Here is an 18,576-nt window from a genome sequence, read left to right as displayed (position 1 = left end):
CACACACACAGATGGGCTGAATTCCTAATGAGAATAGTAACAATTACAATTATTTTTAAAAAGCTTTGAAAAGGGAAGTAGTTGGAAACAGAGATAGGAATGTACTTCAGATCGTTTTGATTCTTAAACCAAAATTCATTAAGATTTAAATGTTTGAGGGACTTTCCAGGTGGTACAGTGGATAAGAATCCGCCTGCCAACGAGGGGGACACGGGTTTGATCCCTGGTCCAGGAAGATTCCACATGCTGTGGGGCAATTAAGCCTGTGTGCCACAACTCCTGAGCCCATGCTCCTCAACAAGAGCAGCCACCGTAACGAGGAGCCCACGCACTGCAACCACAGAAAGCCCCTTGCACAGCAATGAAGATGCAGCACAACCAAAAATAAAATTATTTTTTAAAAACCTAAGAAAGGGACTTCTTTTATTAAAAAAATATTTAAATGCTTAATATATAACTGGAAATCATAAAAAGAAAGTTAACAGTATATTTGAAAAAAGATTCCAAAATGAAATGCTGAAGAAACTAAAAATTAATTAAAATAAAAAATGTAATGAACAGATTCAGGTCAGACCCAACCAAAAACAGAATTAGTGAACTGGAAGGTAGGTCAGGAAAAACATTCCAGAATGTAACACAGAGACAAAAAAGGATGAAAAATACAAAAGAATGGAAATAGAACTGCCATATGACCCAGCAATTCCACTGCTGGGCATACATACACACTGAGGAAACCAGAATTGAAAGAGACACGTGTACCCCAATGTTCATCGCAGCACTGTTTATAATAGCCAGGACATGGAAGCAACCTAGATGTCCATCAGCAGATGAATGGATAAGAAAGCTGTGGTACATATACACAATGGAGTATTACTCAGCCATTAAAAAGAATACATTTGAATCAGTTCTAATGAGGTGGATGAAACTGGAGCCTATTATACAGAGTGAAGTAAGCCAGAAAGAAAAACACCAATACAGTATACTAACACATATATATGGAATTTCGAAAGATGGTAACGACAACCCTGTATGCAAGACAGCAAAAGAGACACAAATGTATAGAACAGTCTTTTGGACTCTGTGGGAGAGGGAGGGGGGATGATTTGGGAGAATGGCATTAAAACATGTATAATATCATATAAGAAACAAATCGCCAGTCCAGGTTCAATGCAGGATACAGGAGGCCTGGGGCTGGTGCACTGGGATGACCTGGAGGGATGGTATGGGGAGGGAGGGGGGTTCAGGATGGGAACATGTGTACACCCGTGGCGGATGCATGTTGATGTATGGCAAAACCAATACAATATTGTAAAGTAAAAAAATAATATTAAAAAAATTTTAAAAAGAGAAAGTTTCACAGAAACTTGACATTTCAAGAGTATGAAAAACATCTATTTGGGATTAATGCAGTTGTTAAATGAGGAAAAAAGACTGTTCATAAATCCATTTTTACTCAGCCTTTGCTTCAAAGTGTTAAGACTATTCTTTATTCTTTGACTTTTAAGTGACTTATAAGTCAAATTGATTTATGAAACTTAAAAACACATCTATACATCTTATAACTACAGCTTAGGAGAGGAAAAGTCTATAACTGAACTCTCAATCACATGAATAAATCCATAATCAAAAGAAAAAAAAAAAAGAAAGGATATGAGAAGGGAGGAAAACAGTGCCAAAGTCTAACATACACTTATCAGAGTTCTTTCTCCAAAGAGAACAGAGCAAGGACAACCCATGAAAAGATAACAGCTGAAAATTTATAAACCATAAAGGCATGCATAGAATTAAGAACTCCAATGATTCCCAAGTATGATAAATAAAAAGAAATCCAAAGTTTATTACCTACCAATTTGGGAGGAACATTAGTGGGAGTGACATTTTTGACAGTCTTTTTGCATAGTTTTGATTTTTGAAACCATGTTACTATTATATATAATATAGTTGACCCTTGAACAAGGAGAGGGTTGGGGCACCAAACCCCACACAACTGAAAATCCACATGTAACTCTACAGTCAACCCTCTATTTCCTTGGTTCTGAAAACCAGGAGTAGAAAGGAATCTCAAACTAAGATCAGAAAGGAACAGCCTCAAACTGATAAAGGGCAGCTGTGAAAAACCTACAGCTACCATCATACTTAATCATTAAAGACTGCAACCTTTCTTCCTAATTTAACAACTGGAAGAGCATTGGAAACAGAACTCTTTTTCAGCAAACAGAACTAAGACAACTGGATATTCACATGCAAAAGAAGGAATTTAAACCCTCACCTTGCACCATATACAAAGTTAACTCAAAATGTATTTAAAACCTAAACATAAAATTATATAACTCTCAGAAGAAAATACAGGTATAAATCTTTGTCCGTAGATTAGCAATTTCTTAAACATGAAAACAAAAGCATGAGAAACAGAAATCATATACAGATTGAACTTCATCGGTAAAAACATTTGTCCTTCAAACGACACTACCAAGAAAGTGAAAAGACAACTCACGGCATGAGAAAAAATATCTGAATATCATATATCAGACAAAGGTTTAGTACCTAGAAAAATGAATAACTTATACAAGTCAACAATAAAAAGACAAACTCAGTTAAGAAATGGGCAAAGGATCTGAAGAGATATATCCTGAAAGAAGTTATATAAATGGTCAATAAGAACATAAAAGATGCTTAACACTATTAATCATAAGAGAAATGCATATCAAAACCACGATACCACCACATAAACACTAGGATGGATACAGTAATTTTTAAAAACCCACTGACAATAATAAGTGTTATTTTGAGAATGTAGAGAAATTGGAAGCCACATACATTGCTGAAGGGAATGTAAAAAGATGCATGTGCATGGCAAAAGTTTGGTTATTCTTCAATAAATTAAATCAAAAGTTACCATACAACTCAGCAAATTCCACTGCTATATATATAACCCCAACACTGAAAACATATCCACACAAGATGTACACACGAATGTTTGCAGTAGCATTATTCATACCAGCCAAATGTAGAAACAATCCAAGTATTAAGCAACAGATGAATATATAAACAAAATGTGGCATATTCATACAATGCAATATTATTCAGCCATTAAAGGAATTAAGTATTGACTCATGTTAAGCAATGGCACCCCACTCCAGTACTCTCGCCTGGAAAAGCCCATGGACGGAGGAGCCTGGTGGGCTGCAGTCCATGGGGTCGCTAAGAGTCGGACACGACTGAGCGACTTCACTTTCGCTTTTCACTTTCATGCATTGGAGAAGGAAATGGCAACCCACTCCAGTGTTCTTGCCTGGAGAATCCCAGGGCCGGGGGAGCCTGGTGGGCTGCCGTCTATGGGGTTGCACAGAGTCAGACATGACTGAAGCGACTTAGCAGCAGCAGCATGCTAAAGTATGGATGAATCCTGAAAACATCATGTGAAAAAGATAGAAAAAAAGCCACATATTTTATGATTCCATTTATATGAAATGTCCAGAATAGGCAATTCTATAGAGACAAAGTAGGTAAGAGACTGACAGGGACTGGGGAGAGAAGAGAATGAGGAACTAACATGTGTAGACTTTCTTGGGAGGGTGATGAAAATGTTCTGCAATTAGACAATGGAGATGTTTACACAACTCCCAATAAACTAATATACTGAATTATATATTACTATTTTATGTTCTATGAATTAATCTCAATACATCTTTTTTTTAAATCTGTATTAAGACAAATCAATAAGAAAAAGAGACAACTCAGTTAGCGAATGACTGGAAGAGTCAAGTCACAAGACAGCATCCAAACGGCTAGTTAACATATGAAAAAGGTGCGCAACCTAACAATCCGCCAGAAAATACAAATTAAAACCAAACCGATATGTCACTACATAACCAACAAAATTACTTTTAAATTAGACATACTGTTCAAGAGACTGATATTAAAGTGCTGGTTACACTGCTTTCACACATTGCAGGTAAAACTGTAAATCAGAGTAACCACTTGGGAAATCGATGTTTCCTCTGTACTAAAGCTAAATGTATGCTTTAAGCGTTGGCCCAGAATACTACTTCTTGCTATTCTTTTATTTTTTTCAAAATTTAAATACAGCAAAATCAAACTTTTGGGGTGTGCCATGTCTATGAATTTTAATACATTTATAGATTGGTATAATAACCATCACAATCTGGAATCAAAATGGTTCCATCACCCCCTCAAAACTCTGCTGCTTTCCTCCTGTAGTCATGCTACTCCCCCTCTGACAACTTCAAGAATCCACTTATCAGTTCTCCATCACTAAGTGTGCTCAGTCACTTCACTTGTATCCGACTCTTTGCAACCCCACGGACTGTAGCCCGCCAGGCTCCTCCGTCCATGGGATTCGCCACACAAGAACACTGGAGTGGGCTGCCGTGCCCTCCTCAAGAAGATCTTCCTGACCCAGGGATTGAACCTGTGTCTCCTGCACTGCAGGCAGATTCTTTACCACTGAGCCACTGGGAAGCCCATCCATCACTATAGTTTTGTCCTTGAGAGTACCATATAAACAGAATCATACAGAATGAAACTTCTTAAGACCAGCTTCTTTGACCCAGGACTGTCTTTGAGGGTTAAAGTGCTGTATCTTATCAATAGTGTGGTTCCTTCTTCCTGAGTTATATTTCATTGTGTGGATGTATTGCATTTTATTTAGGCATTTACTCACTAAAGGATATTTGGGTTGTCTCCTGTTTGAGGCAAAACCAGTCAATTCTAAGGGAAATCAACCCTTAATATTCACTGAACGGACTGATGCTGAGGCTCCATTACTTTGGCTGCCTGATGCGAAGAGCTGACTCACTGTGAGAGGCCCTGATGCTGGGAAGATTGAAGGAAAAAGAAACGGGCGACAGAGGATGAAATGGTTAGATAGCATCGCCGACTCAATGGACATGAGTTTGAGCAAATTCCAGGAGACAGTGAAGGACAGGGAAGCCTGACATGCTGCAGTCCATGGGGTTGCAAAGAGTTAGACATGACTTAGTGATGGAGTAACAACAGACTAATATACTCTACACATTATTCACGCACAGTATTTTTGTGTGAGCATAAAGTCTTCATTTATCTAGTACAAATATCTAGGAGTAAGATCTCTGGGTCATTAGCTAAGTGTCTCTAACTTTATAAGAAACTACCAAACTGTTCTGCAGAGTAGCTGGAGCATTTTGCCTTTCTACTAACAATGAAACAGAATTCTGAATACTCCACATTCTTATCAACATTTGGTACTGCCAGCATTTTTTATTTTAGCCACTGTAATAGGTATATACAATGTGGTTTTAATTGGCACTCCCTATTCCCTAAAAGCACATTCCTAACATGGCTGGTGATGTTATGAATTTCCTTTTATGCCATCCACATGTCCTCTGCAGTGACGTGTCAATCTTTTGCCCATTTCTTCATTGAGTTGTTCTTATATTGTTGAATTTTAAATGTTCTTCATATATTCTGAATACAAGTCCTTAATTAGATGTGTGATTTACAAATACTTTCTAAGTTGGTAGCTAAAAACTGAAAAAAGTGGAAAGCTCCAAATGAATAAACAAATTGTGGTATAATGATACAACAGAATGCCAGATAGTAATAAAAAAGAACAAATTACTGATACACACAAAAACATGGCTGACATTATGCTGACTAAAAGAAGCCATATCCAAAAGAATCCTTGAGGGAGTTCCCTGGTAGCCTCGTGGTTAGGGTTCTGGCTTTCACCGCTGGGCAATCCCTGATCAGGGAACTGGGATACTGTAAGCCGCATGGCACGACCAAATATTAATTTATAAATATATTGGTTTGGCCAAAAAGTTCATTCAAGTTTTCTTGTAAGATGTTACAGAAAACATATGTATAAACACACACACACACACACAGACAAAAGAATCCTTGAAGGTGAAATAGACTATCTCTAAATATGAATAACATTTCCTCAGCCAAAGTTTCTTACTATAGGGTTTCATTAAATCAAAGATTTGCTATCTTTTGTTCTTTCTCTTCCTTGCCACTGCCATGACCACCACTACTTTCCTCTTTTTAATTTTACGTTTTGTTTGGGGAAAAAGCACAGAGGGAATGGTGGCAGAGAAACTCAGAATGTTTTAGGATCTAGCATCTTCTTTTGAACAATAAAGTTTAGAGAATTTGTATTCCATAAAGTAGCATCACTGCACGTTTTAAAGAGAACTTGTATCTAGAACCCACAATACCCATGATACAAGAAGTTATGTCACTGAGAGAATTTTATAAATTAAACTTGTTATGTTGAGATAATTATAGATTCACATGTAATAGTAAGAAATAATAGAGATTCTTATACTCTTCATCCCCAATGGGAACATCTTGCATAAATATAATACAATATCATAACCAGGAAACTGACACTGATACAGTTCACCAGCCTTATTCAAATTTCACCAGTTTTACATGCACTCATTTGTGTCTGTGTAGATTCATGTAATCACCACCAGAGTCAAGATACAAAACAGTTCCATCACAAGGATTCCTTTTGCCACTTCCTACAGCTACACCCACCTCCCTCCACCCAAGCCAATCCCTAACACCTGGCAACCACTACTCTGTCCCCAGTCTCCATTATTTCCATTTCAGGCATGCTATGGAGCCATACAGTAAGTAACTCTGTGAGCTTTATTAACTCAGCATGGTTTTCTTGAGCTGCATTAAAGTTGTGTGCATCAATAGTTCACTCCTTGTTACTGCTGAATAGTATTCCATCACTCAAATGTTTCAAAATCTTACCAATCCCTGAGTCCTCATTTGTCATTCCTTAGGAATATGAAACACTAACCAAAGCATTAGAATGATATAACAAAAAAATTAATATAGTTCTGATGCTCTACCCCATTCTTCTTATTCTGACAGTACATCTGTACATTATTTAAGGATGGCTTCTTGGCATTTCTGAGGAACTATATTTCCATTTGACTTTCAATCTATAATATGGCTACTGAAATTTTAACAATTTATCCACTTGAATATTAGAAACTATGCTAAAATGGCAGGTTAACTCAAAATGATACAAAATGGTAATTAATGACAGATAAGGGTCTCTAACTTTATATAAACTACCAAACTGTTCCGCAGAGTAGCTGGAGCATTTTGCCTTTCTACCAACAATGAAACAGAGTTCTAAATGCTCCACATTCTTATCAACATTTGGTATTGCCAGTATTTTTTTATTTTAGCCACTGTAATATGTATATACAATGTGGTTTTAATTGGCATTCCCTATTCCCTAAAAGCACATTCCTAACATGGTTGGTGATGAGACAAAATGGTATCATTTTGATAATACAAAAAGCTGAATGACATTCATGGATATCTGTAAGTAATTGAGGAAAAAATTAAACTTTACTTACCTGTAGTCCTTGTCTGCATAAAATCTGACACTTGTCTTTAATCTGAGGTTAAAACATCATTAACATCTCTAATTCTATTAATGTGCTAAGGAGTAGGTACTAAAAATTAAATTCCTTTTATTCCTTAGACATATACAATAAACTGAAATAAACTGAAAAATAAACTATTATTCAACAGATCTAAGTAAATACTGATATAAAGGCCAAAATTTCAATTAAAAAATAATTTCAGGCAACTATACAAAGAACTTTAAAGACAAAGTGACTACAATGTCTTCAAGAATAAGACAAAAGTTTGGATAACCAAAAATTCACAAGCCCAGTTACTTATCTAATTTCAGTTAGACAAGATAAAAACAACCGATGAATTCACAAGCTATGTTCATGAAGAGCAAATTCACTTACAAAAATTCATTTGTACTGTAATCATTGAAACTTTAAAAGGATAAAACCAAATACCTGACTTCAGCATCCTGGGTACTGTCAACAGGAAGAGCAAATGAAAGTTCTAATAGTTTCACTCCTGGATTTGGTGGACACAAACTGTGATCGGTACTCATTATTATCAAATTCTAGATATCCAACAGGGTACTATTCAAAAGGTAATTGTTTAACCTGCCTCCTTCAAGCCACAATAAGATCTGAACAGCTCAGCCTGTCTTCTGACCATATACAGAAACATATTCCAGTGAAGGGTTTGGCCTGATGATTAACCCCAGCATAGACAACTCAACAATCATAATAAGGAAATGGAAGAAGAACACGTCATACATTCTAAAGGCCAGTTTCTTAATAATGACACATGAACATCATTTCCATATTGAAATTTAGAAGACTAATATTAAGCAAGAAAAAAAGTTGGGAGTTAGGTATTTATTTACTTAATTAAAAATATTTAGCTTCTTTCAAAAGGGAATTCTGAAGCATCACATACAATGTACAATTATGATAAATCATCATAGCTTGCCTGTTTTAACCAATGATAAATTACCAACTCCAATAAATGTCTTTAATATAAAGCCCTGAAATAGAATACTCTATAAATTGACAACTAAAAAACTAAATTTCTTTTCAATGCTTTCTATTTAAAAATTTTAATTAACAAGAGCAAATACCTGCAAGAGTTCAAAAACTTAATTCTCTATATTAAAAGGAAATTCTGGAATATGCTACAACATAGATGAATCTTGTTGACATCATGCTAAGTGAAATAAGCCAGTCACAAAAGACAAACCCTGGATGATTCTATTTACAAGAGGTACTTAGGGTGGTCAAAACCATCAAGACAGAAGGATAATGGTGACTGGTTGCCAAGGGCTGGAGTGACAGGAGACTGGGAAAGTTACTGCTCAATAGATATAGGTTTTAATTTTACAAAAGAGTGGTGGGAATGGACAGTGGTGATGACTACCTAACAATGTGTATATACTCAATACCACTGAACTGTATACTTAAAAACAGTTAAGATGACAAATTTTAGGTCATGTATACTTTAACTAAGGGCTTCCCCGGTAGCTCAGAAGTTAAAGCGTCTGCCTGTAATGTGGGAGACCAAGGTTCGATCCCTGGTTTGGGAAGATCCCCTGGAGAAGGAAATGGCAACCCACTCCAGTACTCTTGCCTGGAAAATCCCATGGATGGGGGAGCCTGGTAGGCTACAGTCCATGGGGTCGCAAACAGCTGGACACAACTGAGCGACTTCACTTTCACACTTTACTAAAACAGAAAAAAGGGGAAAAAAGTTTTAAATGATCTAAAAATTCAGGATGCTTTTTCTAGTCTTCCTATTACTCTACTATATGAAGTACATAGGGTATCAGAGCCTGTCTAAAATCTTCCAGGCTTCTATGATCCCAGAGTGCTCTCAGGCTGTGACATATTAAATACAATTAGGATGCTTGATGTTTCCTAGATGACCTCTCTTCACTACCTAATTCTAAGCCCCTGTTTTCAGTGATGTTACATCATAACCAAATGTATACTTTATGAATATAAAGACACACAAAAAACTGAATAAAAAGTACAAAACACCTCTCTCTGGATTTTATTTCTTCCAAATGCATAGAAAGTGAAAGTGAAGTTGCTCAGTCATGTCTGACTCTTGGCAACCCAATGGTCTGTAGCCTACCAGGCTCCTCAGTCCATGGGATTTTCCAGGCAAGAATACTGGAGTGGGTTGCCATTTCCCTCTCCAGGGGATCTTCCCGACCCAGGGATGGAACCCAGGTCTCCCGCACTGCAGGCAGATGCTTTACCCTCTGAGCCACCAGGGAAGTCCATATCCAAATGCGTATGTTATGCCTTTTATTTTTACACACACACATAAACAGTCTGTTTTACAGTTTAATTCCCACATACATCAAACAACATTGCTGCAGAGGATCACTGATACCCACTGACCAATTTTGAGTTTTCCTATCTTGATGGGAATTCAGTTCTGTTCAGTCGCTCAGTCGTGCCCAACTCTTTACGACCCCATGAACCGCAGCACACCAGGCCTCCCTGTCCATCACCAACCCCCGGAGTCCACCCAAACCCATGTCCATCAAGACGGTGATGCCATCCAACCATCTCATCCTCTGTCGTCCCCTTCTCCTCCTGCCCTCAATCTTTCCCAGCATCAGGGTCTTTTCCAATGAGTCAGCTCTTCGCATCAGGTGGCCAAAGTACTGGGGTTTCAGCTTCAACATCAGTCCCTCCAATGAACACCCAGGACTGATCTCCTTTAGGATGGACTGGTTAGATCTCCTTGCAGTCCAAGGGACTCTCAAGAGTCTTCTCCAACACCAATTAATAGAGTCAAATCAATTTGTTATGAAATACTTTGTTTCCTTCATATAAACACATTCATCAGAGAATTTCCATGAAGATGAAATCAGGACATGATGGGCCAGTGACTGGGAGTTTATTCAGTAAATGCTCAGCTTGTTTTCACTTGTGGATCAGTTAACCAAAGACTCACATGCAGTGTGTATCGTAAGCTCCCCAGTAGGCAATTATTAACTAGCATTAGTAAGTTTAAAAAAACAAACATTTACTGAGCATAAAATTTTTATAGAAGAAGCATTAGAGATCTTTAATCTCATCATTTTACAGCTAAAGAAACCACCACCCAGAGAGGCTAACTGGATTCCCCAGTATCACAACAAAATCTGAACTCAGCTCTTCCAACTCTGACTCCACCTGTTTTAATCCTTTTCCATTGTTTAGAACTAATTTCAGAGACAGCATTATAAGCTTGTATTTTGTCATCTTCACTGTTTCTAGGTTCAATGTATCATAAACAAACAATATATATGATTTCTAGACACATTTTTAAAGTACATTAGTTGTGTGCATTTCTTTTTGACCTTGGTTATTAAAATTATGTGTAAATATTCAATATAAATGTTTTGGTTCCTTGAAGTATACTACCAGTATAATTATGGCTTATTTTTCTTTCTGATAGATTTGTACCAGTAAGTGATCAAAACAGAAAACTTATGGGGGTCTAAAATAAGTTATACTGTCTACAGTGGGATGGACTGAAGATTACACCTTGCCAAGACAGGTTTGTTGTCAGCTCATGGAGAAGGAAATGGCAACCCACTCCAGTGTTCTTGCCTGGAGAATCCCAGGGACAGGGGAGCCTGGTGGGCTTCCGTCTATGGGGTCGCACAGAGTCGGACACGATTGAAGCGACTTAGCAGCAGCAGCATGTGTTTAATTTATGCCATATTGAGCTCTAGGACTATGTGAAATATAAATATGCATTAAATGAAACTGATAAGAAAGGACAGTTTACACTGCATGAAGCTGTTCAACAAACTCTGGATGATCATTAAAACCCCTTTGTCGAAACCAAATCAAGAATGTAGAAGGAACTGGTGTTCTCAACGAACATAACAAGCAAACAGAAAAAGCAGAATGAAAGATTTGGAATTTGGAAAAGGCAGTCAGTACCCATGTTTTAAACTCAAGAATACAAAAATCAGCACGTTTTGTGAGGTTCAAGGTTCATCCTTTGCATCCTTCTAGAATGTGACAGTAGTTGGCAGGAAGGTGTGGTTTTCACCTGAAGTGATAACAATTTGTGTACATCATAAATTAAATGATTCAAACATACAGTTTTCTGCTTTGGGAATTCAGTTTTTAATTTTTCATCTTTTACTCTCTAAGTTTTGTTCTATAGTACAAATAGTACTCATAATATTTGTTCCCACTTTTTTTTCATAATGTAAACAACAAATTGGAAAAAAAAAATGCTACCTAGTGACCTACTATCAGAAAAGTATCACCAACCTACTTAAAAACCAACTACTGAAACGATAATTAACTTTCAAAATACTCAATATTCAGTATCAATCTTCTTCAAAATATTAATGCTTACTGAACCACTGAAATGTTACCTAATCTGGATTAGCTTTCCTACACAGGAAAGAATGGAACCAGAATAATTCTTTCATCTGCTTTACAAAAACTTATCTGTAGAAACTAATTTAACCATCTCAGAACAGATGAGTAATTGAGCTGTCACAGATTTCCTGGAGTTCCTATGCAATTTTTTAGCACTACCAGTAAACCAGCATTTCTACTAATTCCTGGCTTTCCCAAGACGGAAGCAGAGATGGTTCTAGTGCAGCCCAGATGTTTCTATCCTGTAAGTATAAATTTCTAATTTCTGTCTAAAACCAAATGATTCCTAATTACAATACCTACTTCCAAGTATCTCAGCTACTTAAGGTTCAGATAGCCATTAAAATTTAGAAACAGCCATTTAACTGAATCTATTAAAAGTGGCAAATAAATTGAGAATACTTTACACTTTAAACTTTTAAAGGAAAAATGATTTAAAGGAAATTTTAAAGTCTTAATATAAGAAAATGCTGTTAATATCCAGAATTATTTACATTCAAGTCTAACACAGTAATCAGTAGGCACAATTCCAAAACTCTATTTAAAAATTATAATCAGTTTCTGGTAAATTATAATTAAGAATTGTATTATCAATAACTAAGGCCCAATCTTTTGGCAGCTGAAGACTTTCTGCTCTTGAGGACTTTTATTAGTAGATATAAGAAGATGTAAGTAGATATAAGAAGCAGTAAAAAAAATTTTATTTTAAAGCAGCAACAGCAATGTGGTTAGAAGTCTGGCAATTAGAAGTCTGGACTTTGGACTGAGTTTGAACCATGAACTAGCTATGTGATCTAGGGTAAATTACCTAACCACTCTGTACACTAATTTCATAATCTGTAAAATGAAGATATTATATGCCCATTGTATACAGCTGTTTTGAGAATTAAGTTGATAAAACAGGACTTCCCTGGTGGGCCAGAGGTTAGGAATCCGCCAACGCAGGGGACACAGGTTCGATCTCTGGTCTGTGAAGATCCCATATGCCACACAGCAACTAGTTCCATGCGCCTCTACTGAGCCCAAGAGCCCTCGAGCTTGTGCTTCACAAGAAAAGCTACCAAATGACAAGGAAGAGTAGCCCCTGCTTGCCGCAACTAGAGAAAGCCCAGATGCAAGGCAAAGAAAAGCCAGTGCAGCCAAAAATGAAAAAAGAATAAATAAAATAAATAGATCAAATACTTACCGATGATAGGCTTCTCGCCGATACTTTTTCAGGGCATGTTTATCCATGTTAGCAGGCATATCTGCTGCATTTTGTAACCGATCACTCCAGGAGGTTGTCATTTTGTTTTAATTGTACGCTCAATTCTAGAAAAGAAAAATCAGTAATTTAGCATATTAACACTGTCATCCATATATTGATATTAGGTTTTTAAAAAAATTAGTAAAATTGTAGATTGCAAACTATCTGATATAACTATCTATTTAAATATACTGAGGGACTTCCCTGCTGGTCCAGTGGTTAAGATCAGCCTTCCAAATGCAGGAGACACGGGTTCAATCTTTGGTCAGGGACTAAGATCCCACCTGCTGCGGGCGCGACTAGGTGCACAGTGCCACACGGTTGTGACAGTGCACAGCAGCTGCGCCACGGGGCAACCACTGAGCCTGCGCCACAATGCGGACCCTGCACGCCACAACTAAGACTCAGTGCAGCTAAATAAAGGGACATTCTGAAAAAATAAAATAAAATGTACTGAATATGGAAATAAACTGAAAATTAAATCAACACTTCTAAACTACGTAAATTTAGGAAAATAATTTCATATAGTAATTTCTATCCAGAAAGATCACATATATCACTTTCAAATAATTAAGCATGATAGCCAGTAATAATTTACTTTAACCCCAGATTCTAGAAGAGGCGCTGAGAACACAAAGATTTGAGAAAATATATAATGTTCAGTTAACATATGTTCAAAATATGCAAAGTAAGAAATTTTTAAATTCTGATAAACACAGTAAATTCACTCAGATCAGATCAGATCAGATCAGTCACTCAGTCGTGTCCGACTCTTTGCGACCCCATGAATCCCAGCACGCCAGGCCTCCCTGTCCATCACCAACTCCTGGAGTTCACTCAGACTCACGTCCATCGAGTCAGTGATGCCATCCAGCCATCTCATTCTCTGTCGTCCCCTTCTCTTCCTGCCCACAATCCCTCCCAGCATCACAGTCTTTTCCAATGAGTCTACTCTTCGCACAAGGTAGCCAAAGTACTGGAGTTTCAGCTTCAGCATCATTCCTTCCAAAGAAATCCCAGGGCTGATCTCCTTCAGAATGGACTGGTTGGATCTTCTTGCAGTCCAAGGGACTCTCAAGAGTCTTCTCCAACACCACAGTTCAAAAGCATCAATTCTTCGGCGCTCAGCCTTCTTCACAGTCCAGCTCTCACATCCATACATGACCACAGGAAAAACCATAGCCTTGACTAGACAGACCTTTGTTGGCAAAGTAATGTCTCTGCTTTTGAATATGCTGTCTAGGTTGGTCATAACTTTCCTTCCAAGGAGTAAGTGCCTTTTAATTTCATGGCTTCAGTCACCATCTGCAGTGATTTTGGAGCCCAGAAAAATAAAGTCTGCCACTGTTTCCACTGTTTTCCCATCTTTTTGCCATGAAGTGATGGGACCGGATGCCATGATCTTAGTTTTCTGAATGTTGAGCTTTAAGTCAACTTTTCACTCTCCTCTTTCACCTTCATCAAGAAGCTTTTAGTTCCTCTTCACTTTCTGCCGTAAGGGTGGTGTCATCTGCATATCTGAGGTTATTGATATTTCTCCCAGCAATCTTGATTCCAGCTTGTGTTTCTTCCAGTCCAGCGCTTCTCATGATGTACTCTGCATAGAAGTTAAATAAACAGGGTGACAATATACAGCCTTGACGTACTCCTTTTCCTATTTGGAACCAGTCTATTGTTCCATGTCCAGTTCTAACTGTTGCTTCCTGACCTGCATACAAATTTCTCAAGAGGCAGATCAGGTGGTCAATGGTACTACAAATATAAGTCACGTGCATTTGACTTCTAATTAGATTATGCTTTTATATTTTTCTACAATAAATTATCTTCCAGATAGGATTAAAGACTGAACTAGAAGAAGAAATAAACTAAAAGATTTAATCTCATTAGAATAAACATTTAAAGCTAGGTAAGCAGGTAAATGTCTTTACTGTATTTTAACTATAGGCCCTGTTATAGGTTTCGCTTCAGTTTTCAAAAGTTTTCATCTGTAAATAGTTTTAAATAAGGATGAAAAATAACCTTTTTTAGAGTTAAATCTTTATTAACATTTTATTAAAGTACCAATAGGGCTTCCCTGGTGGCTCGGAGGGTAAAGCATCTGCCTGCAACGCAGGAGACCTGGGTTGACCCCAGGAGACCTGGGTTTGGCCTTCTCCAGGGAAGATCCCCTGGAGAAGGAAATGGCAACCCACTCCAGTAGTCTTGCCTGGAAAATCCCATGGACGGAGAAACCTGGTGGCTATGGTCCATGGGGTCACAAAGAGTCAGACACGACTGAGCGACCTCACTTTCACCTTTCTTTCTTTCAAAGTACCAATATTTGTGAAAACATCTGCATTCTAACTTATTGCCCATTTTGAAAATGCTAACACTGTTTACATTAATTTTTAAATAGGTCATCTTTGTAGCTTTTGAAAATAATTTATTGAAGCGAAATTCACGTAAGAAAACAGTTTATAGTGACTAAGTCAATACTATGAGCATTTGGTATGCTCATAGTATAGTTCAACCACCACCTCTACCGAGTTTCAAAATATTTTTATCATTCCAGAGTAAAACCCCTTACTCAGGGATTCCCTGGTGGTCCAGTGGCTAAGACTCCACATGCCCAATGCAGGGGACCTGGGTTCAATCCCTGGTCATGGAATTAGATATCCCACATGCCACAACTAAAGATCCCACATGCTACACACAACAAAGATGTAAGATCCCACGCGCCACAACTAAGACCTGGTGCAGCCAAATAAATATTAAAAAAATTTTTTTTTACCTAGTAAGCAGTTTCTCCCCATTCCCCCTACCCCCTGGCCACTACCAATTCCAGTTCTGTCTCTTTGGGTTTATCTATTATGGATGTACCATATAAGGAGAATCATATAATACGTGAGTTTTTGTGTCTGGCTTCCTTCACTTAGCATGTTTTCTAGATTCATCCATGTTGTACCATGTTTCAGATACTTCATTCCTTTTTATGGCTGAATAAGAAATACTCCACCATTTGTATGTACCACAATTTGTTTATCCATTCATCCATTAATGGACATTTGGACTCTTTCCACCTTTTAGCTACTGTAAACAGTACTGCTATGAACATGTATGAACAATGCATTTACTTGAGTACTACTTTTCAATTCTCTTGGCTATATATTTAGGTCTGTAATGTTTCTGAAGTAATCAGAATTTCCAAACCCTTTAGGTAACTGTGGTACTGGCTAATACTAGTTAGGTAACTATGATACTGGCTAGTACTAGTCAAGGGACTTCCATGGCAGTCCAGTGGTTAAGACTCCACGCTTTCACTGCAGGGTTCACAGGTTCGATCCCTGGTTGGGGAACTAAGATTCTGCATACCACAGGTGTGGCCAAAAAAAAAAAGACTCTAGTTAAAAACTAGAGTTAAAAACTAGTTTAAAACTATATTTTAAGACTCCTCTATTCCAAAGCCTTTGACGGTGTGGATCACAATAAACTGTGGAAAATTCTGAAGGAGATGGGAATACCAGACCATCTGACCTGCCTCTTGAGAAACCTGTATGCAGGTCAGGAAGCAACAATGAGAACTGGACATGGAACAACAGACTGGTTCCAAATAGGAAAAGGAGTACGTCAGGCTGTATACTGTCACCCTGTTTATTTAACTTATATGCAGAGTACATCATGAGAAACGCTGGGCTGGAAGAAGCACAAGCTGGAATCAAGACTGCCAGGAGAAATATCAATAACCTCAGATATGCAGGTGATACCACCCTTATGGCAGAAAGTGAAGAATTAAAGAGCCTCTTGATGAAAGTGAAAGAGGAGAGTGAAAAAGTTGGCTTAAAACTAAACATTCAGAAAACTAAGATCATGGCATCCGGTCCCATCACTTCATGGCAAATAGATAGGGAAACAGTGGAAACAGTGGCTGACTTTATTTTTGGGGGCTCCAAAATCACTGCAGATGGTGATTGTAGCCATGAAATTAAAAGACACTTACTCCTTGGAAGGAAAGTTACGACCAACCTAGACAACATATTCAAAAGCAGAGACATTACTTTGCCAACAAAGGTCCATCTAGTCAAGGCTGTGGTTTTTCCTGTGGTCACATATGGATGTGAGAGTTGGACTATAAAGAAAGCTAAGCGCCAAAGAATTGATGCTTTTGAACTGTGGTGTTGGAGAAGACTCTTGAGAGTCCCTTGGACAGCAAGGAGATCCAACCAGTCCATCCTAAAGGAGATTGGTCCTGGGTGTTCATTGGAGGGACTGATGTTGAAGCTGAAACTCCAGTACTTTGGCCACCTGATGCGAAGAGCTGACTCATTGGAAAAGACCCTGATGCTGGGAAAGATTGAGGGCAGGAGGAGAAGGGGACGACAGAGGATGAGGTGGTTGGATGGCATCACCGCCTCAATGGACATGGGTTTGGGTGGACTCCGGGAGTTGGTGATGGACAGGGAGGCCTGGTGTGCTGCAGTTCATGGGGTTGCAAAGAGTCGGACACGACTGAGAGACTGAACTGAACTGAACAAGGTAAAATGTATACTGTATGGCATCCAATAAAAAATTAGCAGCATTCTAAGAAAAAGGAAAATATGATACATAATGAGGAGAAAAATTAACTGAAGCAAACACACAAATGACACAGATGATAAAAGACACTAAGTTGTTGTTATTAGTCTGTGTGGTAAGTCGCTTCATTCCAACTCTTTGCAACCCTAAGGACTGTAGTCCACCAGGCTCCTCTGTCCATGGGGATTCTCCAGGCAAGAAAACTGGAGTGGGTTGCCATTTCCTTCTCCAATGCATGAAAGTCCTCACACCAGTCAGAATGGCCATCCTTTAAAAGTATACAAATAACAAATGTTGGAGAGGGTGTGGAGAAAAGGGAGCCCTCCTACACTGTTGGGAGGAATGTAAACTAGTGCAGCCAGTATGGAAAACAGTATGCAGGTTCCTTAAAAACTAAAAATAGAGTATTCCCTGGTAGTCCAATGGTTGGGACTCCAACCTTTCAATGTCAAGGGCACAGACAGGTTCAGTCCCTGGCTGGGGAGCTAAGATCCTACACCACGTGCCACAGCCAAAAAATTAAATAATTAAAAGGTTCATTTAAAGAAAGAAAGTCCATCCTCTAGCCTGAGGTTTAAAAAAAAAACAACTAAAAACAGAGTTGCCATAAGATCCAGCTCCCACTCCTGGGCACATATCCAGAGAAAACTATGTAATTTGAAAAGATACATGCACCCTGATGTTCATAGCACAGTATTCAAAATAGCCAAAACATAGAAGCAACCTAAATGTGCATCGACAAATGACTAGATAAAGAAGATGTTGTGTGTGTGTGTGTGTATAAAATGGGACATTGTTGTTGCCGTTTAGTTGCTAAGATCTGTACAACTCTTTTGCAACCCCATGGGCTGTAGCCCACCAGGCTCCTCTATCCATGGGATTTTCTAGGCAAGATACTGGAGTGGGTTGCCATTTCCTTCTTCAAGAAATCTCCACAATCCAGTGACCGAACCCACATCTCTTGCATTGGCAGGAGGATTCTTTATCACTGAC

The 18,576-nt window shown here is 38.2% G+C and overlaps 1 protein-coding gene across 3 annotated transcripts in view; it reads right to left on the bottom strand.

Annotated features, from left to right (window-relative positions):
• The window catches only part of NT5C2 (5'-nucleotidase, cytosolic II), a 97,826-nt gene that overhangs the window by 60,939 nt on the left and 18,311 nt on the right, over window positions 1-18,576 (bottom strand). For all 3 annotated transcript variants that reach the window (XM_027528648.1, XM_027528647.1, XM_027528649.1), the window contains exon 2: window positions 12,973-13,097. In XM_027528648.1, coding sequence (XP_027384449.1) covers window positions 12,973-13,073 — 101 coding nt within the window. In that variant the 5' untranslated portion in view covers window positions 13,074-13,097. The remainder of the gene's footprint in view (window positions 1-12,972; window positions 13,098-18,576) is intronic.

This window comes from Bos indicus x Bos taurus, chromosome 26 (assembly GCF_003369695.1).
Source record: "Bos indicus x Bos taurus breed Angus x Brahman F1 hybrid chromosome 26, Bos_hybrid_MaternalHap_v2.0, whole genome shotgun sequence".
NCBI lineage: Eukaryota > Metazoa > Chordata > Mammalia > Artiodactyla > Bovidae > Bos > Bos indicus x Bos taurus.
This window is presented reverse-complemented; position numbering and strand designations above follow the sequence as displayed.